At 38.8% G+C, this 26,963-nt stretch overlaps 1 protein-coding gene and 1 long non-coding RNA gene across 2 annotated transcripts in view; one reads left to right on the top strand and one right to left on the bottom strand.

Moving 5' to 3' along the window:
• CD38 (CD38 molecule) overlaps positions 1-26,963 on the top strand; it is an 86,399-nt gene that overhangs the window by 32,929 nt on the left and 26,507 nt on the right. The window contains exons 2-3 of the mRNA XM_020992958.2: positions 19,768-19,894; positions 23,858-23,993. Of these exons, the coding sequence (XP_020848617.1) occupies positions 19,768-19,894; positions 23,858-23,993 (263 nt within the window). The remainder of the gene's footprint in view (positions 1-19,767; positions 19,895-23,857; positions 23,994-26,963) is intronic.
• LOC110212856 (uncharacterized) lies at positions 13,829-20,180 on the bottom strand. The gene is made up of 2 exons (XR_002325777.2): positions 20,068-20,180; positions 13,829-17,562 (listed from the first exon to the last, which is right to left on the bottom strand). It is a non-coding gene; the product is annotated as an uncharacterized LOC110212856 (long non-coding RNA).

Below are 26,963 nucleotides of genomic sequence, written 5' to 3'. Positions count from 1 at the left end.
AGGAAGGGTACTGGAAAACTATTATACAAAGAACAAAAAGTAAGGGTACTCATTATGGCTAAGAGACAGCTGTCTCCTCAGAGAGCAATGCTGTCCAGATGTAACAAATTTAGAGGAGCTTTTAAGTTAGGACTGGCCTAACACAGTCAGAAGTAATATATATGCACTCACAGGAAACAGCATGTGGCAAACTGGGAGACTTCTTTGTACAACTCAGATCTTGTTGGTCATTCTAATACTGCACCTTTAATCTTTTAAAAATATATTTTTATTAATTTCATTAACTATTTCCTAGTTAATTTTTTTTAAATTGTAACATTCATTAAAAAAAATTAAGTTCCAAACTCTCTCCCTCCCACCCCTCCCCCACACCTTGAGAAGGCAAGCAATATGATATTGATTATATATGTGAAGTCATGCAAAACATTTCAATATTAGCCATGTTGCAAAAGAAAACACACAAAAAACACAACAAAAATTAAGAGGATGAAAAATTATGCCTCAGTCTGCACTGAGAGTTCATTACATCTCTCTTTGGAAATGGATAGCATTTATTATCATGCACCTTATGGCATTGTCTTAGATCATTATCTTGATCAGAGTAGCTAAGTCTTTCATAGGTGAATATCATTACCATATTGCCATTACTATGTACAATGTTCTCCTGGTTCTAGTCACTTTACCTTGCATCAGTTTATATTATTCTTCCCAAGTTTTTCTAAAACCATTCTCCTGGTCATTTCTCATAACACAATAGTATTCCATCATAATCCTATACCACAAGTTGTTTAGCTATTCCCCAACTGATAGGTTTCCCCTCGATGTCTAATTCTTTGTCACCACAAAAAGAGATGCTAAAAATATTTTTGTATAAATAGGTCCTTTTCCCTTTTCTTTCATTGGGTCAAAGTATATGCACAGTTTTATAGCTCTTTGGGTGTAGTTCCAAATTTTTCTCCAGAATGGTTGGATTAGTTCACAACTCCAGAAGTGCATTAGTGTTCCTGTTTTCCCACATTCCCTCCAGCATTTGTCATTTTCCTTTTCTGAGGTGTTAGCCAATCTGATAGGTATGAGGTGGTGGCCAAGAGTTGTTTTAATTTGCCTTTCTCTTATCAATAGTCATACTTTAACCTTAACTTTAAGTCACATATCTTTCCCTATTCCTTTTACTCTGCTTTGGTTTTGGTACTAATTATACCACTTGGTCCTACCTTAGTACTATAGCTGTCTACTATATATGATATTGTCCATCCCATTGTTGGATGGCTCTGGTTGTCAGGGGTATCCGTTCAGAGGTATCCTTGGGATATGTCCAGTTTGAGTGATTGTCCTGAACCCTGCCTTTGGCAGAGTAAACCCAGGAACAACAGCTGGTCTGGCTTGGGAAGATAACAGGTAAAGAATATCAGAGTGGGAAGGTACTCAAGACGCCGTCTTGTCCAACCCATACTTGAATACAGAATCTATTTTCTAATACACCCTAGAAAATGTCATTCAGCTTTCGAATGAAAGTCTCCAATAAGGGGGAATCTACTCATTCCAGAGATAGCTCATTCCACTTTGGGATAGCTCAAATTGTTAGGAAATTTTTCTCTTCACTGACTCTACATTTGATTTATTTGACTTCTACCCATTTGTAATCAATAATATTTGTAAAGCATTTAGCACCTTGACCGGCATACAGTAGGTACTTAATAAATTATTCCTTCCTTCTTCCTTTTCATTATTCCTAGTTTTGTCCTCTGGGGCCAAGCAGAACCTGTCCGGTTCTTCTTCCACACAAGCACTTGTCCCAAGTCTTTTCTTCTCTTCCTCAATCTAAATATTTCCAGCTCCTCCAACCAAGCCTCATAGGCACAATGACAGAAACATAGGATAATGCTGACTGCCACCTTAGAGGTCACTAGACCAGTCTGGTCCCTAATTTTTCATATAAAGAAACTAAGAATTTGGTGACTTGTCCAGGTTCATGTAGGTAGCATGTGAAAGGGCCAGGATCAAACCCCCAAACTCTACCATACTGCCTTCCAGTACTCATTTTTCAGAGCACATCCTCTATGCTGCTTCTCTTGGGCAATTACTTTTTGGTATTATGTGGTAGCTAGCTCATATCTGTATTGCATTCTGGGCATCTATCACTTTAACTTTTCATGTGGTATTCTGTGACTGACAGTTACGTAGCAAAACTGGAAGAATATTGCTGTTAAAATGATGAGTTTTTATTTAGGAAGAGGACTGCCCAATTTTCCAAAGACATTGTAACCTGCTCTCCTATCCTATTCTGGGGCCAGTTCACCGTTCATCTTTAATGTGTGTTCAAGATAAATGCACTAGTAGAACAGCTCTATGGGTTATATAGCCAACTGTATCTTATAGTTTAGGAAAAAAAAGACATTTTTCATGCACTTGGTTTTTTATAAGTAGACATAAAATTTTTAGATCAATTTTTTTTTTGCCAGTGGTTATGGGTCTCATTTAGAAAATTATGCAATATTGGCTTGAAGCAACCAGCACAATAGCATCTTTTTGCAAATAAGTATCACAATACAAGATGATGAAATGTTTCAAGAAATAATGTTTTCTATTTCCTTCAGACACATAATAAAATTACTTCTGTCAAGACTTTGAATTGATCTCTATTAAATTTCATGCAACATTTTATTTTGTAGATATGATTTTTTTATCCTGATTTTATAATTCAATTGAAGCTACCTCTCCAAGATTTTATCATCTGCAAATTTAATAATTTTGCCATCTATGTCTTTATCAAAGTCACTGAGGGAAATTTTTGAGTGGCTCACGGACAGCCACAGATCCTAGAAGCACTCTATTAGACATCTCCTGAAAATTTGACATTGAACCTTTGGCAGGAATTGAAGTCAACATTACTAGTGCAGATTCTGTACTTTTTTAGTTTTTGAACGACAGGACATTTACTTTTACCCAGTTCTGCAGTATCTCCCCTATTCTCCCCAATCTTTCAGTAATCACATTTGCTAGTGTACTGGGCTATGTTCATCTGGATCTGGTGACATCAAGGGCAGGTAGATGATCTCTTATGTTTCCTTACTAACCTTGGGTATCAACTCAACTCCCTCTTAGCCATTTTTGTATTTTTTTTTCCAGTCCAAAGATGATTCCCCTTGACAGAGAAATAGAAGCAAAATAAGAGGTGAACTATTAAATCTTTCTGTCTTAAGTTCTCATCATTCCTTCCACCCTAGGCAGTGGTTCCATCCCTTAGGTAAGTTACCTGACCTTTCTAACCTCAATGTTCTCAAGTTCAAGTGAGTGGATTGGACTGGAGAGCCTCTAATGTCCTTTTCGGTTCATTTTATGATCTTTCTGGGTTTCTCTAGAGAGTTAATCCTTTCTCTTCCCCACTCCCCCCTCCCATCCTTAGTTTCTCTCATTAGCTTCAGCTCATTCTGCATTTTGGCTTTCCTGATTTTATCCTTACCAGAGGGTGCCATAATTTTACATTAGTCTTTCATTACCTGCCCTTACTTCAATCTTCTGTATGTATCTTTTTAAAAGTTGATCACTTAGTGAATTCCATGTTCATTCCTTTCACTCTTGTTAGACTATTATTCCTCTCCTTTGTTTTTCTTCATCAGGATGACTCATCTTTATTTCTTCAAAATTTTGTTTTTGAGATCTTCCCATCACTCTTGGAATGATCCTTTCCCCTATAGAATTTTTGTTAATGAGATCTTGTTCTTTCTCTGAATCTTTTGAAATACAAACAGAAAAAAAGATAGTCCCTGACCTCAAGGAGCCTACATTCTAATGAGGGAAGATAACACCTAAAAGGAAATTTAAAAGGAGAGGGAGGTGAAAATATGAGGTGAGGACCAGGGACAAGAGAAATCCACTAAAGGGGCATTGTAAAGAAAGCCTGGAGTATTATGTAGAGAGGAATGAAGACACAGCTACCTGAGTTCAATGATTATAAATTATATAGGAAAACAATACTTATGTACTCAGGTTAGTTCCAATAATCAATTTGTGGGCATGAAAAACAGATGACGAAACATATTTCCTTCTTGATGGTTGAGTAGAAGGGCATTCGGAGAGCAGAATACTGTCTGTGCCGGCAGAAGTGGTTTCTGTGTTGGCTGTTTTCACTTAACTGTTTTCCTTTGCTGCAAAGACAGGTTCAATGGGACAGTATATTACGAAATAATTGCTATAAAAAATAAAAGGCATCAATTAAAAAAGAAAGAAAATGAAGTTGGGCTAGAGGATCCTTTATGGCTCCAAATCTCATGCCCCATATTCAACAGCTTTTATGGGATGGATGTCTTTGAAAGCAAAATCAGCTGTCTTGGAGTAAGTCTATGGATTCCCAGCAGCTGCTCACTAATCCCACAAGGTGGCAGTGCATGCCTGAAGTAAAGTGTCCTGTGGATGGTGCAAACTTAAGGAAACAAGAAATTTTATTTTCCTGGCAAAGACACCCTGAAGGAAGCGATAATACCAAATGCCACAGAAAGAATGCAATGACCACACAGAGTGCTTTGGGTGGGGGAGTGAGGAAGAGAGGGTTTGGGAACCAACAGGATATGAAAGTCAAATCGCTTTATTGACTGAGGCTTGGAAAAGTAATTGTTTCATGTGGGGAAATGATGGGAGCAGGGCAGAGAGGAAACACACCAAGATATTTTGGCTTATTGACTTAGTTTATGGATCATTTTGAATAAGCATTTTATATAGTGCCTACTGAGTGCCATGCAATGTGCTTTACATAGATCATCACAATAACTCTGGGAGGTAGGTGCTCTTAAATTTCCCCTTTTTACAGTTGAGGAAAATGAGGCAAACAAAGATTAAGTGATTTGCCCAATCTGAGGCCAGATTTGAATTTAGGTCGTCCTGTCTTCAGGCTCAGAGTTCTATTCACTGTGCCACCTTGCTACCGTTTTCTATTAACATAGATTCTTTTAAGTCCTGTAATGTGAAGAAAGTTCATCTCAAGTTAAGGGTCATCTTTGTGGCAAAATGTTCTCCATCCCTGGGTTTCTTCTAGCAGGGAGACTGAGTGTCCACTTATCATGGATTGTGAGGAACTTGTCAAAAGGACAAGGGGGATTAATTAATTCTTTAATTTTATTTCTTACATGCACTGACACATAAGAATTTATTTACTACTGCACTGAATAGGGTGTTATGGGAAAAGGACGGGATTCACTGTTGTGGAGGAAATTCCTTGTTGGGAGATAGCTTGAACTAGATGCCTTCTGAGATCCCTTCCAACTCTGAGATCCTATGATTCTATGACTGACAGAAATTTTAGGATCCATAGAGTGTTTGCTTCATCTCAGTCCAGTGCTACATGCAGAAATGCTTGGAGTCCCCAGAAATAGTTGGTGGGTACTTCAAATGAAGAATCAGAGGAGCAAGGCTTATTTGGCTATATTTATTTACCATGTGATCCTGGAAAAGTCATATATCCCTTTTGAGCTCCTGTTTTCTCATCTATAAAATAAGTATGTTGAACCAGAAGGTTTCTGGAGTCCTTCATAAATTTTATGATCCTAAGAAGGAATAGACCTTCCCCACCCCTTTCTACCAATGTCATCCTTGGCTATCAGCAGCTGCTGTCATACTGCCATTGACTAATTGGTTATTATATCAAATTAGAGCCCTGAGGCTGATTGATGGTTAAGCCAACTGGTGGCAGGGGCTTCAGGAGGACTGGGGTTTTCCTCCACAAACATACAGCTGTGCAGAAGGATCAGACCTGAGGAAGAAGGGAAGAATAGGAGAACTTTTCTGACTAGTATTAGGGAGTTTGGAACAATTAAGAATGGCAAATGCTGGAGCGCTGGAGCCAGATTTGACCAGTTCCCAAGATCTGATTGATCAGTTTCCATTGTGAGAATTTATGCTTTGGAAATCAGCAAACACTACAAATCAGGGTGGGATTTAGTGCTTTGTTGATTATTTAGACTTAAGAAAGTGATGGAGGAAATATTAAATAGTGCAGATTAACTTTGAAGTGTGCAGACATTTGTTTTTGAAAGCCAGTTGTTAAACCCTGAAGAAAGTAACACTGCTTCAGTGCCACTGATTCAGCATTGGAAGGTCTGCAGCTATGGGCTGAGACTGCCCCAGGACCTCTGGACCACAGCCAATGGACATTGTAGATAGACTCTACAGAAGCCTGGGACTATTGCTTGGTGGTGCTTAGGAGCCTACAAGGAGGTAATAACTGTTGCTCAGACCTACCTGATAACTACTATAGGGACAGTCTCCTCACTCATCCCCACCTCCCCCAGGCAGCTAGTCCAGCCTGTTCTAAACAGGTCAGAATTTTTCTACTATTCTTCCTTTCCTTCTTGGGTCTGGTCTGCCTTTGTAGATGGATCATGTTCCCCAGGGAATGCTTGTCATTTGGCCCAATCAGGCAGCTCCTCCCAGTTATACCTTCAAAACTTCGTGGCATCTGGAGACAAAAGAGAATGCAGGTGTGTGTGTGTGTGGCAATGGGGTAAGGGTGTATGAGAAATTATGAGAGTAAGGATATAGGGGAAGAGTAGGTAGGAGGGATGGATGGGAGAGGAAAGAAGTGGAAAAAGGCCCTGACTGATGGGAGGGAGAGAGAATTTGCTTAGCTCGCTCTAAGGTAATCCACACCAGCACCTGAGGACATAGTAAGGAAGTAGGACTCAATCTGACCTTCTAGTCTATAGGAGAAATTCTACTAATTTAAAAGGTTTGAAAGATCAAAAGTCATCCCATCCTTCATCCAGAAATTTCCCTGAAGAGTCAACAATGCTCCAGGCATGTATGTTTTCAAATTATTTGCGGTTTATTCCTAAGTCTTTCACCATTGCTTGCTCCTATCATCTTCATGGGCGGCCTGGTGTGCTGTATGTTCGCAGTCAGACTTATCTTGTAAGGTTCCCTCAGGGGAAGAAAAGAGAGGAAGGGGAGGGAGGAAGGACTCAACACTCAAATATGCACTCAGAGCCTCAGAAATAAGTATTAACTATTATTGAAATACAGGAAACCTTCCCCAAACTCTCTTAATTCCAGTGCCTTCTGTTTATTATTTCCTATTTATGCTGCATATATTTGTTTGCCTTTTTTTTTTTTAGGCAATTTGGGTTAAGTAACTTGTCCGGGGTCACACAGCTAGTAAGTGTCAAATATTGGCCTGAGGCCGGATTTGAACTCAGGTCCTCCTAACTTCAGGGCCAGTGCTCTATCCACTGTTCCACCTAGCTGCCCCTATTTCTTTGCTTCTTATCTCTCCAATTGGATTGTGAGTTCCTTGAGGCCAGGGACTATCTTTTGCCTCTTTTTTATCCCCAATGCTTAGCAGAGTGCCTGGTACATAGTAGAAGCTTAATACATGTTTATTGATTAATTGATTGAAAAAAGCATCAATATAGCAAAATTCCATTATAAAGCACCTTATTGTTTTGCAAAAGAGCTAATATTCCCTGCCCTCCTCCAACAGAGGACCTGTGCTTTTATTGCTATAGGGAGTCCACAGTGAAGAGTTCCCTCTGTCAATGCAGATTGCTACCTTCCATTCAATGTATAGTTTTAGAGAGTTTAATAAGAAACTGATAGTTTTTTTCTCCCTCAATTTTATTGATCCATCTTGTTTTGACATTACAAAATTTATAGGTGACACCTGCTTCATAAGGAGTCTCTCATAACAAAATAAAAGTTAAGTAAAACTAATAATAAAGTGACTCCATCTAAAAGCGTGTGCAACAAATACCTGTAGCCCCTCCCAGCTCTTTATTAAAACAACAATAACAACATAAATCTATTTTTCTCCATCCCACTCTTAACCTCACAGAAATAAAAAAAGAAAAAGAAAAGAAACCAAATTTCTCATAACAAATATGCATAACCAAGGAAAACAAGTTCCTCCCATGCCTGTACACGAAATACATACATAATTTCATTCCGTACCCTATATCTATCACCTCTCCATAAAGGAAGCATATTTCATAATTGGTCCTCTGGAATTAGGACTGCTCATTATAGCAATCATAGTTCTTACAGTCTCCAAAGTTGTTTGTCTTTACTGTGTTATTCTATAAATTGTTCCTCTGCCTCTGCTCATTTTATTCTTCATTAGTTTATAAAAGTCCTCAAAATTGTTCATTTTAAAATATTGATATTATTGATAATATAAATTACTTTTCTGTTTAGCTAAAAGCTTATCTATTTTATTTTTTTTCTTCTTAAAAAACCTATCTGGTTTTATTTATCAATTTAATTGGGTGTGGGGGGCTGTTTTCAATTTTGTTGGTTTATTCTTAATTTTCAGAATTTCTATTTTGGTATTTAGATTTTTAAAAATTCGTTATTTATAACGTTGATGTTGGCTGGGGTATTAAGAGGTTAAGTGATTTGTCCAGTATGTCAGAAGCCAGACCTGAATGCCAGTCTTTCTAACTCCAACACCTCTGTCCACTATATCACACTATCTTACAGCTGTCTAAAAGTGCAATGAGTGCCTTCAAGAGAGAGTGAGCTCCCCGTCACAAGAGATCTTCAAGCAGACCCTGGGTGGCTGCTTGTCAGGGATATTACAAAAGGAAGTCCTGTTCTAGTCCAGGTGGCATGTGGTGACCTCTGAGAGCCTTTCCAACACCACTCATATACATATACATATACATATATATATATATATATATATATATATATACACACATATATACATACATGTATATATATGTGTGTGTGTGTGTGTGTATATATATATATTACCACTTTGTAAAGTGCTTTGTATATGTTATCTCACTGTATTCTGACAATAGCCCAAAGAGAGGGATGTATGTAGGAGATACCTATTTCTCATTTTACAGCACCTACTACGTGCCAGGAATTGTGCTAAGTGCTAGCCAACACAATAACTAAGGGCACATTATCACCAGTATTTGAGAGACATGCACTGGAAAATTCCAGTCCAGGTTCAGTGAACTAAACTTTTCTCATTCTGTTCCCAGAGTATCTACCCTCCAGTCCACCTCACCAACACTCTGTTGCCTTTCTTCACTTTCTCCACTGGTGGTGGAGGTGAAGAATGAGAAAAGTGTTGAGAGGGGCTGGGAGAAGAAATAAGGATTGAGGTTAAGTTTCCTGGTCCCTCTCTTTATTTTTCCACCTCCAGTACTGCTGCTGTTTCCAAGAAGAGGTACAAGAATATTGGAAGGGAGTTAAGAGTCAGAGCAAGAAGTCCTTTAAGAGCCTATTGAATTTAATTACAGGAATTAAAACTTGCTACCCTAAGGACAATAGCTGCCAAAACTTCTCTAATCCACCTATCAAGATGCCTCATAAATTTTGACTGATGTAAGAATAAGTCATATATATTTTTCTTCTTCCTGTCTTCCCGTTGTCCTTGTAGGTCACATAAATTTTTCATTCTTTCGTCAGGTCTTCCTTATTTCCCTTCTTCCCCTCTTCTTCCTCCTTTCACTCCTCTCTCTTCTTTCCTTCCTTTCCCCCTTCCTTCCTTCCCTTCCTCTCTCTTTCTTCATCTCCTCTTTCCTCTCTTCTATCCTTACTTTTGTTTTTCTTTTCTTTTCCTTCCTTCTTCTCTCCCTCCTCTTTTTTTTCTTCTTTATTTCCTCCCTCCCTCCCTTAGATAGCTTAGATTTCTTTCTTTGAAAGTTGCCTGTTCAAATCCTCTGACCACTTATCAATTGGGGAATTGCTCTCATTCTTACAAATTTGAATCTGTTCTTTATTATATGGCTTAGAAATGAGACCTTTGTCAGAAAGCTTAGCTGATAAGATTCCCCCCGCCCCATTTGCTTGCTTATCTTCTAATTTTAGAAATTTTTTTGTGGAAAAACTTTAAAAAATTTTGTAAGAAAAATTGTCCATTTTACCTAAGGTGGTAAGTCAGCCACAACTAGCATTTATTAAGCACCTACTATGTGCTAGGGACTGATTGTCTCTATTTCTTATTTGGTTGACCTCTTTCTTTATCTGTAGATCTGAAAGGTAACTTATTTCTTGTTCTTCTGATTTGTTTATGCTGTCACCCTTAAGGTCATGTTTTCATTTGGTTATGATTCATTATCTTGATAAAAGGTGTAAGACGTTGGCCCATGTCGTTCTTGTTGGTCAGTCATTTTTCAATAGCGTCCAACTCTTTATGATCTCACTTGATGTTTTCTTGTCAGAGTTACCGGAATAGTTTGACATTTCCTTCACCAGCTCATTTTAACAAATGAGGAAACTGAAGTAAACAAGGTTAAGTGACTTGTCCAGGGTCACACAGCTAGTAAGTATCTGAGGCTAGATTTGAACTGATGAAGATGCATCTTCCTGATTTCAAGCCCAGTGTGCCACCTAGTTTTCTCAACTCAAATTGTGAGTTCTTGTCCTGTTATCTTTGGGTCTATGAAACACTAGGCTACTATGATCATTTGTTTATTTTCACCAATCACTTTCTCTGTTTCTTGCTCATTACCAAATTGTTTCAATGATTACTCCTTTATTGTGCTATTGTTTAAGATCTGGTACTGCTAGGTCAGATTCCTTCCTACTTTTTTTCATTAATTCCCTTGATATTCTTTACCTTTTCATTCTCAAGGTGACTTTTGTTATTATTTTTTTCTAGCTTGATAAAGTAATCCTTTGGCAGTTTGATTGGCATGACACCAAATAAGTACCACATCTTCCTCCCACAGGACAGAGGAGTGGGATGTGTGTGTGTGTGTGTGTGTGTGTGTGTGTGTGTAATAACATAGGAGTATTCCCCATTAGTTCCCCAGCAAAGGCCAGAGGATTACTAGCTCTCCTTCTGTATTTCCCTAAGACACAGGTGACCATGTCATTTCTCTGCTTGAGACTTCGATGTTATCTTATTGTCTGTCGGACAAATTACAAAATTTTAAGCTTGGCATGAAATGTGTCTGTCATTATGGACTTCAATGGCTGCAGTGGGATTAGAGGGGTGCTGGTGAAGAAGTCTATTATTCATCAAATCAAATGTCATGTATGTATTATGCTAATTAAATTTAGAAGAGTTTCATTCCAGACTTCTTGTGGCACTTAGATTGATTTCACTGTGATCTGAACGCTGCCTACTGCAGATAAGATTAATTTTTCCCACTGGTCCTTCAAGTTGTAGATTAAAAATACTTTTTAAAAAATGTTTTCTCAGTGGTAATCAAGAAATAATAGAATGTATACTGAAAGGATATTTGATAGTACATTCATATGTTTATATGGGAGGAGATTTCAGGGGAGAAAAAAAGTAAGAAGGAACCTGAGGCTGAATGATGAGTAGAAGTAAAAATACCTTGCTCCAAGACTAGTGAGAAGCAGCTAGGTGATGCAGTGGATAGAATGTTGGGCTCAGAGTCAAGAAGACCTGAGTTCAAATTCAGCCTCAGAAACTTCCTAGCTGTATGACCTTGAGTAAGTCATTTAAACCTGTTTGCCTATGAATTGGTGATCCACCAGAGAAGGAAATGGCAAACCACTTCAGTATCTTTGCCAAGAAAACCCCTATTGGGGTCACAAAGAGTCAGACACAGCTGAACAACATTCCATTACGGTGATTCCCAAAGCAAAATGAAGTTAAGCGTTGCTCCATCCTTCAGGAAGTGTCCCTTTCTTTCTTAGCTTACATTAGTACCATATTAGATGTGTTAAGGAACAGTCTTTTCACAGTTATCAATGAAGTTAATGCTATGGTGTTAATAACTAGAATGGATAGCATATGGCAGGGGGCTTCCCTGCCTTCAGTCTTTCTCCCCTTCAATTCTCCCTTCACATCACTGCTACATTAAGCTTCCTTAAGCATATCTGATCATTCTATCCCCTGCTCAAACTTTTAATGGATCCCTATTGCTTACTTGGCAAAAACCAACACATTTTGTGTGGAATTCAAAGCCCTCTTAAACCTGGCTCCATTTTCTTATCCTTATCTCTTTCCCAATACTCCGGGTTGATTTAATTTGATTTGAGATGTAGAATATTTTAGTAGAAAAAGTACTGGGTTTAGATTCAGAGGATCTGGATTTAAGTTCATCATGGGACCCTGGGCCAGTCATTTAACTTCTGAGGGTCTTAGTGTCTTCATCTATAAAATGAGGAGGTTTAGGGAATCCTTTTGGTAGCCTTGAGACTAGATGACCTCTCACTCTAAATCTGAGATCTTTGACTCTGTGGTTTGATTATAAAACAGTATGGCATCATGGATAGAATGCCAGGTGTGGTCAAGAAAACCTGGATTCTGATCCCACTTCTGATGCTTCCTAGTTGTGCGACCCCAGCAAAGACACTTAACCCCATTAATCTTCAATTTCCTCATCCATAAAATGAGGACAATAATAGATCTACTTCACAGGATTTTTGTGAAGATCAAATAAGATAGTGTTTCTGAAGTCCTTTGCAAATCTTAAAATGCTATATAAATGTTAACCATTCTTATTATTATTCCACATTACCTTCCTCCCAGCTCTTCTCTGATACTTGCCATTCAATCTTCTGCATCCAAGTCTTTATCCAGGCTGTGCCTCATAAGTGGAATGCACTCCCACCTCATTTCTGTCTCTTAAAATCTCTGGTTTCCTTCATGATTCATTTCATATTCCACCTTCTTCTGGAAGACTATCCTCATCTCCCTCATTGTATGAAGTGTTCTATCCATCCTCAAATAATTATGTGTGTATTTATGTGTATACACACAAATAATACAAATTATATAATCATATATATAAATATCATACATATATTTGTTTAAATATGTCCTCCCAGTGGAATTTTAGCTCCTTGACAGTAGGGATGCTTTTTTGTTTTGTCTTTGTATTCTTGTTACAGTGCCTTGTACATAGTAGGTACTTAATAAATACTTGTTGCATTGGATTACTCCCATGTCTAAGGAGCAGTAAAACAGTGTCGTGGGAAGAGTACTAGATTTGGAGTCAAGAGAAAACTGCATCCACATGCCACTTACAAATCACTCAATCTCTGCAAGTCTTAGTTTCCCCTGCCAAGTGGGGATAATAATACTTGTGATGTCTACCTCACAGTGGTATTTCAAGGCCAGTCCTTTGTAAACCTTAAGGTTTTATATATTATTTCCTTTGTTTTATCTGACACTAGGTAACCTAAATAACTTTTTCTCCAGATATGTCTCACTCTTTCCTACCTTACTGCCTTTGCTTGTCCTGTTACCTTTGCCTGTTATTCTTTTCCAGCCTTCAGGTTCCCTTTGCTCCTAGTTTAAATGTTATCTCTCCAAGAACTTTCCCCTGTTGCCCCCAGACAAAAGTGATATCTCTATCTCCTTAAATAACAAAGCCCTCTGCCCTCCTTGCATTTCCACATTCTGATTTCTGTAATAGTCATTTGTATTTTCCTCTTGTGTTCCTGACCAGTTGAAAACCCCACGAGGGCAAAAGGCAAATCTTAGTCTTACTCCCACAGTTCTGACCTAGATTCCTACAGGGTCTTATGTGTAATAAGTCCTGGAAGAAAAGAGATGAAATAAACCTTTAAAGCATTAGATGAACTTTAAACTTGTACAGAGCTTTTCAAGATCATAGTACAATGAATTATTGTTGAAGTGCTAGGTACCTTCTCACAGTGACATGGCCAAAGGGCTGTGTCTCAACATGAGGCTTTCCAGAGGAAGAGCGGAAGGGATGGTCCTTTAGCAATCCTGGAAGATCTCCCCTTCTTGCTGCCAAATTAGAATTCCTCATTGTTTCTAATGTGAACAGTTTGGTGATGGAGGAGATACCAAAGTAAGAGTCAGAACAAGAATGACCAAATTGAGGAAAGGTTGGATCCTCATGAGAATCCAAAGAAGAGGCATCAAGATGGGAAATGATTTTATTTTGATTTTATTGCTTAAGACTCACTTTCATTAGCTTGACCATTTTGAAGATCAAGAAGAGGTATGGAAACTAATAATAATAATGATAAAATACTTATATAGCGCTTTAAAGTTTGCAAAGTATTTTACATGTATTTTGTCATTTTATCTTCACAATAACCCTGGGAAGTTACCCTGGCAGGGACCCAAGTCTTCCTAAACTTTCCATCTCTGAGACATGTAAGATAGTACTCAACATATACCAGAAACTTAATAAGTTTATGTTGAATTCAACTGAACTGAATTGACTAGTAGAGCTGGGAGAGACTTTAACGATTATCTAGTTCAATTCCATTTTACAGATGGAAAAACTGAGGGAAGGAAGTGACTTGTGAATTCTCCTGTAGTTCCTAGGCCTTCTTTTCATCAGCAGCATTGACAATCTCTTCCACCAGTCTATTTCTTCTGGCAAGTGACAAAATGGACTGATGTGCCTTTCACTTCTTTCCCAATAGCCGCATTCACTCTTTTAAAAAATGTAAAAAGTATTTTATTTCCCCCAATTACATGTAAACACAATTTTCAATATTCATGTTTTATTAGATTTGGAGTTCCCTCCCTTCCTTCTCCTTCCCCTCCCTCTCCTCTCTCCTTCTCAAGACAGCAAGCAATCTGATATAGGTTATACATGTGCAATCATGTTAAACATATTTCCATATTAGTCATACCACATTCATTCTTTGGTGGAAATATGGATGGGTCCTGGAAAAATGAGAAGTGTGCCCCCAGTTTCTCCCCTCCCCACTCTTCATCTTTTTTCCCTTTCCATAGTTTCTGCTATACACCCAGTGTCTTTATATCCTCTCCCTCGTCCCCCTTCTCAAAATCTGCTTTCAGGAAAAAGGTCTGTTATCATTCATTTACATCTTTGTATACATTTAAACCAATGTATTATTACCTCTCTCAAGAGTGTTTGAAGTTTCTCCTAAAAACAAATCTTTTGTTGTGCAATTAAAGGCTCTGTTTCCCCCCACGGCATCCTTCTTGGATGCCCAGTAGGTGGACAGGGAATGAGTTCCAGAAGCGAATAGGAGAAACATCAAAAACACAATTAAGGAGATTCCTGACCCAAAAAGGAAATGGACTTTTTTTGCTTATGGACCTTAGCTCATCTTGTTCCTTATATATGGAGTGTTCTCCTTACATTTCTTTTTTTTAAAATTTTATTTCTTTATTTGTTTTTAGTTTTCAACGTTCACTTCTATAAGATTTTTGAGTTCTAAATTTTCTCCCCTTCCCAAGACGGCATGCAATCTGATATAGGCTATGCATGTATAATCATGATGAACATATTCCCATATTAGTCATGTTGTAAGGAAGAATTAAAACCAAAGGGAAAGACCATGACTATGACTAGGGCAAGGTCACGTAAGTGAATCATAATCCCAACTCTAAGGATTATCACTATTATGCATTACTCTTCATTATAGTCATCTTCCATCAATTATAAGCTTCATAAGGCCAGGAACCATGTTTTCTCTAAACTTGTCATCTCCCCTAGCACCCAGCATCTGTAGCATTTTAATAAATGTTTGTTGATCAATCCATTAATTGATAAACCACAGAATACGCTTCAAGTCTGCAGAGCTGGTATTGGACTGATCAGCCACAGCCAGACACACTGTACCTCGACCCCGACATCATGTGATCGGTCTCTTCCAGTAGGAAGGACAAACAACAGCCTCAAACGTGGGCTGAATTCATAGACTTATAGATTTAGAAGTGGAAGGGACCTCTGAGGTCATCTAATTCAGCCTATTTTTATTTAAAATTTTTTTCCCTCATTTTAAAATTATTTTTTTTCCACTTAATAGTATTTTATTTTTTTTCAATTACCTGTAAAGATAGTTTTCAACATTCACTTTTGTAAGATTTTGAGTCCTTCCTTCACCTCCCCTGTCCTCAAGATGACATGCAATCTGATACAGGCTATGCATGTACAATCATAATAAACATATTTCCATGTTAGACATGTGAAAGAAGAATCAGAACAAAAGGGAAAGACCATGAGAAAGAAAAAAAAGTATGTTTTGATCTACATTCAGACTCCATAGTCTTTTCTCTGGATGTGGACACAATTTTCCATGATGAGTCTTTTTGAATTGTCTTAGATCATTGTATTGCTGAGAAGAGCCAAGTCCATCAAAGCTGTTCATTGCACAATGTTGCTGTTCCTGTGTACAGTGTTTTCCTGGTTCTTCTCACTTCACTCAGCAACAGTTCATGTAAGTCCAGGTTTTTCTGAGATTCCATTACATTCATATACCACAACTTGTTCAGTCATTCTCCAGTTGATGGGCATCCTGTCAATTTCCAATTCTTTGCCACCACAGAAAGAGCTATCATAAATATTTTTGTACATGTGGGTCTTTTCCCCTTTTTTATGATCTCTTTGGGATACAGTCCTAGAATTGGTACTACTGGATCAAAGGGTATGCATAGTTTTATAGCCCTTTAGACATAGTTCCAAATTCCTCTCCAGAACGGCTGGATCAGTTCACAATTCCACCGATAATGCAGGAGTGTTCCAATTTTCCCACATCTTCTCCAACATTTACCATTTTCCTTTTTTGTCATATTAGCCAATCTGATAGGTGTGAGGTAGTACCTCTGAGTTGTTTTAATGTGCATTTGTCTAATCAACAGTGATTTAGAGCATTTTTATATAACTATAGATTGCTTTAATTTCTTCATCTCAAAACTGACTCTTCATATCTTTTGGCAATTTATCAGTTGGGGACAATTAATCAGTTGTATTCTTATAAATTTTACTCAGCACTGCATATATTTTAGAAATGAGGCCTTTACATGAGACACTGGCCATGAAAATTCCTTCTCAGCTTTCTGCTTCCCTTCTAATTTTGGTCGCATTGGCTTTGTTTGTGCAAAACCTTTTTAATTTAATGTAATCAAAATGATTCATTTTGTATTTCATAACATTCTCTATCTCTCGTTTGGTCATAAATTCTTCCCTTCTCCATAAATCTTACAGGGAAACTATTCCTTGCTCTCCTCTTATCAGCCACTTTTTCAAATGAAGAAATTGAGGCCTACGAAAGTAAAGAGACATGCCTGAGGTCGCACTCGTAGTAAGTAACACAGCAGGCACACACACCCTAGTCCTTCACCTCCAAACCTGGCATTCTTTGCTCTGTCCAATATATACATAGGCCAATTTAACTCCGTGATTTGCAATCTAATCAACCAATCAACCACTCACCCAGGTACTACTTAATGTGCACTTATAGTCCTAATGAATTGGGTTAGTGCCTATGGAAGTACAAGAAGTGTGCCAGGGTCTTTTGTTTTGTTTTTGTTTTTAAGGAGCTCTTAATCTTGTAAGCTTTTGGCACCTACCATTCAGAGGGGTCCCTTCTAAATACGCTAGATCTTGGAGGAGGGTGAGAACTTGGTGGGTTGGGATCTCAGGGAAGCCTCCCTGGAAGACACCAGTGCTTGCTCAGTGCCCCCAGACAGATGGGCAAAGCATATGGTTCTACCTCTCCATGTTACTTCCCTGAAGCCAGCAGCAGATGAAACATGTGTGTACTGAAAAAACAGCTCTACACAATCGAGTGTCTTGTTCCACAAAGGCCCTGAGCCACCCACCTCCTTTTTATCTGCAACATTGCCTCTGAGTGCAGTACCCAGGTGTTTTGCCAAGCAGGATATTCCAGGACAGGATTCTGCAAAGAGGAAAGAAATCTACCTTCATTTGTAGCCAATTTTAGTTACAGAACTTCATGCCAATGGAAACCTCTATTAACACTCATTAGTAATCTAGGCAAAAAAAAAAGTCTCTTCTTTCATAAGCACTGGTTTCTTAACATTTCCTGAGTTTCTAGGGGAATTTATATAATTGTCCTGAGGAATTCCTACCAACCTTCAGTTTCCTTGCCACTAAGGTTCTGTTCTTGACAAAGCAGAAGGGACGGGAGCAATAGGAGGGTGCAGCTCCCTGGTGTGTAGAACGACAGGAACTGTCATATCACCTTCCCTTTATCAGCCCAGTTAGATTTAATCGTTATGTTGTTTTCACTCATATCCAGTTCTTTGTGACCCCGTTCAGGTTTTTCTTGGCAGAGATAATGGATAGTTTGCCACTTCCTTCTCCAGCTCATTTTATAGCTGAGGAACTAAGGCAAAACAGGGTGAAGTGACTTGTCTAAGGTCACATAGCTAGTAAGTATCTGAGGAGGGATTTGAACTCGTGGAGATGAGTCTTCCTGATTCCAAGCCCAGTGCTCCATGCACTGAGTCACCTAACTGCCCCACAAGTTAGGTTGTTTTTTTTTTTTTTTGCTGGGGTGACCAGGACACAGGCCTTTATTTCAAACACTGGTGAGATGGGGGATGGAGCAGGAGGCAGGACAGGTGGGCAGAGGACATGCCCTCCCAACCCAAGGCCAGGGTCTGCCCCTCCGAGGGACTCCAGAAGGGGCAGATCGCAGAGAGGGCCAGAGGGACACAGTATGGACACCATGGGGGAGCGGCTCCACTGGCTGGGGCAGCCAGGCTCCCCAGGAAAACCAATAAATTAAGAGTAGGGCACAGCAGGGCAAGGCCCTCCCACTGCTTCAGGCCTACTCTCCCATACAAGTTAGGTTTAAGGATGGGGAAGATGCCAACAGATACACACTTGAAGTCACCAGGGGCCAACTGTTTTAGTAAAGGTGGAGACATCCTTAGCCAAGCATGGAGCTAATGAGTCTTTGCCCTATCCCATGGCTTCCTGCAAGGATGGTGCTCTTCCTCCCAGGTCTGGCTCCTATAACTTGTCTCACAGTCCTACAATCTCTTCTCATATGACAACTTTTCACCCACTTTATAGTGTGGATCTCAAACTCCAAAAGATAGTAACAATCAAAATGATAATGGCAACAGGTTATTCTTTGTTCCTGAAGGTAGGTGCTTTCCTTGAGGAATTCAAAGCCTTATTCTCCACGTAGCCATTAATGTAACCTCCCTGGTAAGCTTTTTTTTCTGCTTTTTGGTGAGGCAATGGGGATTAAGTGACTTGCCCATGGTCACACAGCCAGTAAATGTCAAGTGTCTGAAGCTGCATTTGAACTGAGGTCCTCCTTACTCCAAGGCCAGAGCTCTACCCACTGCGCCACCTAGCTGCCCACCCCAGTAAGCTTTTGAACTCTCTTCCTTGTCCTTAGTTTACATGCATGCTTGCAGGATTCAGATGGGGTTTGGGGACAAAGTGCTGTGTCCAGCAGTGACTGTTTCCATTGCATCCTGGCTCTGACACCCTTTAACTGCATGACCTTGGACAAGTCACCTTGGATCCTTGAGAATCAGTTTCCTCATCTACAGAACGTCTGTTGTTGTTGTTTTGTCATGACCGATGCTTCATGAGCCCGTTTAGGGTTTTCTTGGTAAAGCTACTGGAATGGTTTGCCAGTTCCTTCTCCAGCTCACTTTACAGATGAGGAAACCGAGATAAACAAGGTTAAGTGACTTGCCCACACAACCAGTAAGTGTCTGAGGTCAGATTTGAACTCGGAAGATGAATCTTTCTGACCCCAGGCCTAGCACTCTATACACTGCACCACCAAGCCGCATCATCTTTAAAATGGAGATAAATCATTCTCGCTCTAATTCTTTTGCAGTGTTTTTGAGAAGAAAGTACTCTGTAAACATCTAAGTGCCTCATTAGTGAATTATTGTTATTATACCACAAAAGTCGATAAAACCTGACTGATTTTCTCATTGAGAAAAGTGAGATCTCTATGAACTCTCCAATTTTACCTAGTATCTAAATATCCAATGAATAAGTAATAGACATTTAAACCCATTGCTGATGGCTGATGTTGAAGAATTAAATAGTATTCTTTTTAAACATTTGGGCCCTGCACAAAGACATTTTCTTTCTTTTTCTACAGAAAAGATTGTCTGAAAATATGGGAAACTTTTAAAAATGCATTTATTTCCAAGAACCCATGCAACATTACAGAACAAGATTATCAGCCACTAATGGAATTGGCTGCTCAGCCTATACTTTGTAATAAGGTAAGTCACTGTTTGGACTTCGTAGAAGCATATTTGTATTCTGAGTCACTCTGGTCATATCTACTTTTCTCATTATTAACAAAGTCATTTTTAAAAGAAATCTTAATACTCAGCAACTAAAAAAAGCCAACAGCACCGATGTGGGTAGGAGACATCCCAAAGACCATGCTTACCTTTCATAGGGCAGGCCACTCTGTGCTGAAAGAGGACTGGGCTGGATACCCTGGGCCTCTGTTGCAACAGGGACTTCCACAACGTGATCTTATAAGGCATGTAACAACGTCCATTTATGGGAGACACCAGGGAAATAAATATGAGTTGTAGTATGGAAAAAAACACATTGATTTACAGTACTATTTCTTTTCTTTTTTTCCTTTCTTTTTTTTGTGAGGCAATTAGGGGTTAAGTGAGTTTCCCAGAGTCACACAGCTAGTAAGTGTTATGTGTCTGAGGTCGGATTTGAACTCAGGTCCTCCTGACTCCAGGGCCACTGCACCACCTAGCTGCCCCTCTAGCACTATTTCAATGAGGAATTGTAGTAGAAAAATAATTTCATGATCTGACCCAGATATTATGGTTATCTATAAGTATCTTGTCACCTCATAAAGCTTAAATATCTTCAGGGGAGGGACGGTGTCTTATCTAATAATAATAATAATAACTCACATTTGTATGATGCCTTAAGGCTTTCAAAATACCCATTAGGTAAGCAGGAGAAATAATACCATCTGTTTTATAGATGAGGAAACTGAGCTAAGGGTTTATTTTTTAACTGGTGTTAATGTCAAGATTTGAACCCATCTTCCAAGTCCAAGGTGATTTTATTAGACCACGCTGCCTCCCACAGAGAAGGATAAAGCATTAATTAGGCTTGGGATAGGTACACAATGCTCTGGCTTGATTAATGTTGGGGTAATAACAGCCTCTGTAAATCATCTCTTCAATTCCTGACCACAGTATTCCCTAAAACTTCTAAATAGCAATCTTTCCTCTGATTCAGGTCCTAGTTATCGGCTCTCCCTTCCTCCGTGATATTCCCCTTGTCTACCCTAGACCACCATGATCTCTTCCTCCTCTGAGGTCCCTTAGCATTTAGTGCCTGCATCTTTCTTTTAACTTTTTGTTAATTACCTCCTTATTTACATTTGTTTTGTTTTTTTCCCCTCCAGTAGATTATAAGGTCCATGAGGAATCATGCTTTATATTTCTAAGGCTAAAGCTCAAGATCAAAACCAGTGGCTTCCATACAATAAATGCTCAATCAATATTTGTATACTTGTCATTTTACAGTGACCAGGGACCCTATCAGAAAAGGCAGCTATAACAACATGTGATTTGAGGATTGGGACAAGACTCCATTTTCCAGGATTTATTCCCACAATCATCCTGTAGGAGCTCATCCTGCCCCTTGGCCTGAAATTCCAAACATTAGCACTAGACCATGAAGACAGGGTGACCTTTTCTAGAATGCGTTCAGATCCATGCAGGTCTATTGGGAAGGAAAGGAGGACTGTTTGGGGAGCAGCTGGGTCATCTGGCCCCCTCCCATCAGTGTACACTTTATCACCTTCACTCAGGTAGGTTTTGGAAGCCACAGAGACACAGTGGAGACAAGATTAGGAGCGAATAAATTTCATGGCGGAGGGCCTGGACCTGTCAGGGGAACAGTGGTAGGGAGGGCAAGCTTCAAATGATGAAAAGTTCTTGTTGAGTACCTGGAAGAGGGTCACTAAAAGGAGAAAGAAAATTTAAAGGCAAATTCTACCCATTTCATGCTTTTTTCTAGGGCTGTCTTGGAATCAACCTTTGATTAATCATTTATCAAATGTGTGACCTTGGATTAGGACTTAGAACATCTCCAGCCTCAGTTTCCTCATTTGTAAAACAGGTATAACAGTATTTATACAACTTCGCTCACAGGATGGTTGTGAGAAAAGTGCTCTGGAAACTTTAAAAGCACTAGTTAAATGTGAGTTATTTTTATTATTGTCTGAAAGGATCAATAGGAGAAACTGACACTCTTCATCTTCAAGATTAACTTACAGGAAGGACTTAGGATTCCTATTCCCTTGACTGAGAGAAGTGTAATGGATAGTTCTCTAGGCCAAACTCCTTCACTCTGGGATTAGATTAAGGAAAATATCTAGTATGTGAAAGATCTGTGATTTTCTGGTTTAGAGAGTTCCTTCTATGGAAACACCCCTAACTAACATGTTGCAATCCATCTATGACATAGGAGCCATGTCGTAGGGAGTTGCCTAAATCATTAAGAGGTTAAATGCTATGTCACACATAGCTTGTAAGTGTTGGCAAGATTTGAACTCAGGTCTATATGTTGTGCCACACTTCCATTCTAAGTTCAAGAAGAAAGGTCCGAATGCATTATCTTTAGTGTATTATACCCTCCTTAGGGCCCACAACTGTGCATCTGGTCAGATTCTCTCCCTTGAGACTGTCTAAATCTTTCCTAACTTCCTACTGTGGCAAAGGGGAATTTGGAGGATGTCCATAAAGTTTTTGTCCAATCACAGCTAAAATTATTATTATTATTGTTATTAATTTCTGCAATTAAGTTGCAGAAAACTTAATTAGAATGGAGGAGATCTGGGTCCTAACATTCCCTCTACCCCTTAACTAGCCATGTGATCTTGGGGAAATTATTTAACCACCTCTGTTCTCACAGAATTTTAGAGGTAAAATGGACAGTAGAGATTACTTGGTCCAACTCCTCATTTTATAGGTGAAAAAACTCAGAGTCAGAGGGGACACTCAGTCGCTCAGGGAAATATAGCTAATTACCAATAGAGGTGACGCTAAATAGCAGCTGCTCAATTTTATAAATAGTGATTTAAAAAAAAAAAACCAGAACTGTTTGAGAAGTCATGAGGATCAAGTGGATTAAAAGATGTGAGAGAGCTTAGCAGAAAAAAAAAGGTTTGTAAGTACAATTATTCCTGCCTCCCCTCCACTCCCACCACACATACACCTAACCCTCAAAGATGTACCTAGCCAGAAAACCTATCCTTTCTCATATCCAAAAGCCTGCTAATCATGAATACAATCTCAATGTGTCAGCATGTCATAGTGGACTTGGCATCAGCAAGACCTAGGTTCAAATCCTGCCCTCAGGCACTTAACAGCTGTGTAACCCTGTGCAAATCACCCAACATTTCTTTGCCTCAGTTTCTTCATCAGCAAAATGTTGGACCAGATGACCTCTGTGCTCACTTTAGGATCAAAGTTGAAAGGAATCTTAGATCTCATAGTATAAATTCCCAACTAAGACAGGAATACCTTTTGCAATATCTGTGATTGATGGTTATCCAATGGCTCTATGTGAAGATTTCACAGGCCTGATTGTGTCACATAATAATAGTAATAAAATTTATATTTTAAGATTTGCAAAGTGCTTTACAAATATTATTTCATTTGATCCTCACAACAACCCTGCAAAGTAGATGCTATTATTATCCTTATTTTATAAATGAGGAAACTGAGGCACAGAGAGGTTAAGTAATTTCCCTAGGGTCACACAGTTTAGTAAGTGTCTGAGGTCACATTTGAACTCAGATCTTCCAGACTCTTGGTACTAAGAAATTTTTTCCCTTAAATTGAGTCCTAATCTGTTCCTTTGTAACTTCTACTTATTGGTTATATTTCTGTCTTCTCAAGAAACAAGTCTTTCACAAGGCACCCCTTTGTACAGTTCAACATCAAAATCACATACCCTTAAGTCTTCTCTGAGTTCAATATTCCCAATTGTTTATATGTTTTCCTTAGGTTGTAGTGATCGGGTCTCTTCACTGTCCTAGTCACTCTTCCCTGGACACTGAAGTTTATCAATATCTGACAAGAACCCAATAATCTCGATGGGATCTGACCTGAACCCAACAATTTAGATGGGATTGGCTGGTGGAGAGGACAAGATAGGTAGGGATAGACTAATTGCCTCTTCTTTCTTAGACCCTCCTCTGGAGCAAAACCAATGAGCTGGTTCATAAGTACACCAAAGTCCAGGGCAATTTACTTACTATGGAGGACACACTGCTGGGCTACATGGCTGATGGACTCACATGGTGCGGAAACCCTTCAAGTTCAGGTGAGAGTTTTAACTTTTTAATTAATTTAGGAATATTCAGAGGGAACAAGGTCCTTTTGCTTTCTCTGTCTCTTTAAGGTTGCCAGGGCCCTTTCCTCAAAAGAACTCTGTGGGCAAGCAGTATAAGTATTACCATATTTTACCACATAATTGTCACAGATTTTATGTCAAATATTTTGCTAAAAGTGGGTTGAGACCATTTTGTGATGCCTTTAAAAAATTGTGCCAGTATCACTTAAAAATCATGTATTACTAAGCTGTCTTTGGTGCAAGATAGGATGCATGGAATACTTGCGAATATATGTTAAAACTGAATAGTCCAAATCAACACACAAGAGAAGGGATATAGGATAAAGTCTTGGGCTATACCTACAGGTTGGAAATAAGGATGATGATCCAGTAAAGGATACTAAGACGGGTTGACCAGGCAGGCAATAAGAGAGATGGTGTTCATGTAAGACCTGCTTTTGATGTAGTTCATTTCTCTTTGTGATCTCCACTTCTTGATGTTCCTTTTAATAATCCCTTTAATAACATGTGCTGCAAAGATAATAAACAATGATTTAGCAATCATGTTTGCCATTTCCTTCAGGATCTAGAGATATAATTTCTCGGGTGACTTGAATTCACTGAGGCTAGGTAGGGACTCTCTTATCATCTTTAAAGATGGTAATCTTTGGTTTTAAATCTCAGCCGTTATGGCAGATGAACTGTACAGTTTAGCTAGCAAGGGAAGATGCAAGTCTGACCATATCAAGTTGACTTACTCACTTTGCCTGCCCACCTGCTCCCCTTGTACTTACAGCTTTTCATGGGTTGAGTGACAATACCATTAGTACTGCAGTGCTCTAACCAAACCACACAAGTTCACTTTTGGAGATATGCTGACGGTGCCCACACCCTGAGAAGTCTAGGCTCCCAATGCACAAGAGATAAATGCGTATCCATATGCCACTGGTGAATACATTGCTGCTCTGTTTACCTTTAAGCCATGTGATGAACAGAATTACACCACGCGACGATTATGCGATGAAAGGTTATAAACCAATTTTTGGACTTAAAAAAAACTGGCACAACGATTATGCTGTGGCAACGATTATGCGGTGAAATATGGTATTAACCCCAATTTGCAAATGAGGAAACTGAGGTTCAGTGAAGCAAAACAACTTGGTTGGGGCCAGGACTCAAAACCAGGTGTTATGGTACTGAATCTAGTGTTCTATCCCCTGTAACAGAATTGTTTTTAATCTTAGGTATTTAGGTGGCATCTGTTGCAAATGCTCAGCTCCCCATGCTCTTGCAAAAAGAGAAAATATTTCAGAGTTTTCATCATTCCCAGAATGCCGCTTCTTAAAATCCATTTTCTGATATTGCTGACCTGACTCCTGATAGCCTCTTTCTCAACTAAGGCTCCCCTAACTGATTGATTTTTCCATACTTTATGAATTTTGCTTCTATATTCTGATTTTCAGAAAGCTTTCTCTAAAAATTTAGTATTTGAAATTTTTTAGAGGGTTTCTTGAATGTTTTGTTTTGCTTTGATCTATTCACATGATTCAGAATCATCTCTTAGAGATGGAAGAGATCATTTAGTCTAGCCTCTTTGTTTTACAGTAAAGGTATTAAGTCCCAGAGAGGTTAAGTTATTAATACTAGGTCACACAGCTAGGTAGTTACAGAAGTAGAATTAGTAGCCAAGTCTCTAAAATTCCACTACATGGTGCTGCCTCTCTTATCTTTTATATCCTTTTCCCATGATTTTATTTTGAAGCAGATTAAGGGGAGAAGTGATGGAGATTGGCTAAGCAACATGATATGGTCGATAGTTTTGGGCTTGGAGTCAGGAATACCTGGGTTCAGATCCCACCTTGGACACATATTAGCTGTGTGACCCTTGGCAAGCTATTTAACCTCCAGGTGACTCAGTTTTCTCACCTATAAATTGAGAGGGTTGTCCTGAATGGTCCCCAAGATCCTTTCTAGCTCTAATGATTTTTACCCCTTTTATATAAAGTCAAATACTGGGCTTTGATGTGTTTTCATGCTGGAACTTTAGCACTAAACTAACTAACTTAGAAATTTGCTAAATGAAAGCTTTTTTAAAAAACAGTACTCAGTGTTGGAGTTTGGAATTAGAGTTTCTTCACCCCGCAAAGGGTGGGAAGTGGGGGGGAGGGCATTCATTTTATATGGAAGGGAAAATGCAACAGTCAAAAAGATGAGATTTTCTGTTAAAGGAGGAGTGACAGGTGACTTTTTCCTTTTTCATAGTTTAAACCTGACATCATGACCGTGTATACAGCTAATCTGAGATATTCCCATTTATTTTGTATTGTAATTATCCTGATGCCTCCTTTACTTTGCCATGTGTCACAGCTAATACCACTCTTAATAAAACCTTGCAAATTGGAAAATCCCTAAAGTTGGTGAAGATGATTTATAGCAACATTAAATCCAGTTAACAAAATTGAGGATTGGAAAACATTTCTAAACTTTTTAATGATAAATGTTTGATGGTTGATTAAAAGTTCACCAAATTGCAATTATCTGGTAACACTTTCAGGTTTTTTTTTCTTTTGGTGTTAGGGAAATAAAAATGAAATATTTTGTTTGTATTGTGAAATTGTTTATTTCACTACTTGTGAAATTGATTGCTTTTTATTTTAAAGGATATAGTCATCTATTACCATTTTTCAATTGATTTTAAAATAATTCAATTTCATTTTTCAAAGACAGTTATTTCCATCTTCCAGTCTGACTTAAGTACAATTTTTTTTTTAGGCAATTGGGGTTAAGTGACTTGCCCAGGGTCACACAGTTAGTAAGTGTCAAGTGCTTAGTCTGAGGCTGGATTTGAACTCAGATACTCCTGACTTCAGGGCTGGCGCTCTATCCACTGCAACACCTAGCTGCCCCTTAAGTACAAATTTATTAGAAATTGTAAGAGGAAAGGGCTCTATCTCTGTTGGC

Source organism: Phascolarctos cinereus, unplaced genomic scaffold (assembly GCF_003287225.1).
Source record: "Phascolarctos cinereus isolate Bilbo 61053 unplaced genomic scaffold, phaCin_HiC Scaffold_9;HRSCAF=440, whole genome shotgun sequence".
Taxonomy (NCBI): Eukaryota; Metazoa; Chordata; class Mammalia; order Diprotodontia; family Phascolarctidae; genus Phascolarctos; species Phascolarctos cinereus.
The sequence above is the reverse complement of the archived record's forward strand: the minus strand, read 5'-3'. Positions and strand labels throughout refer to the sequence as shown.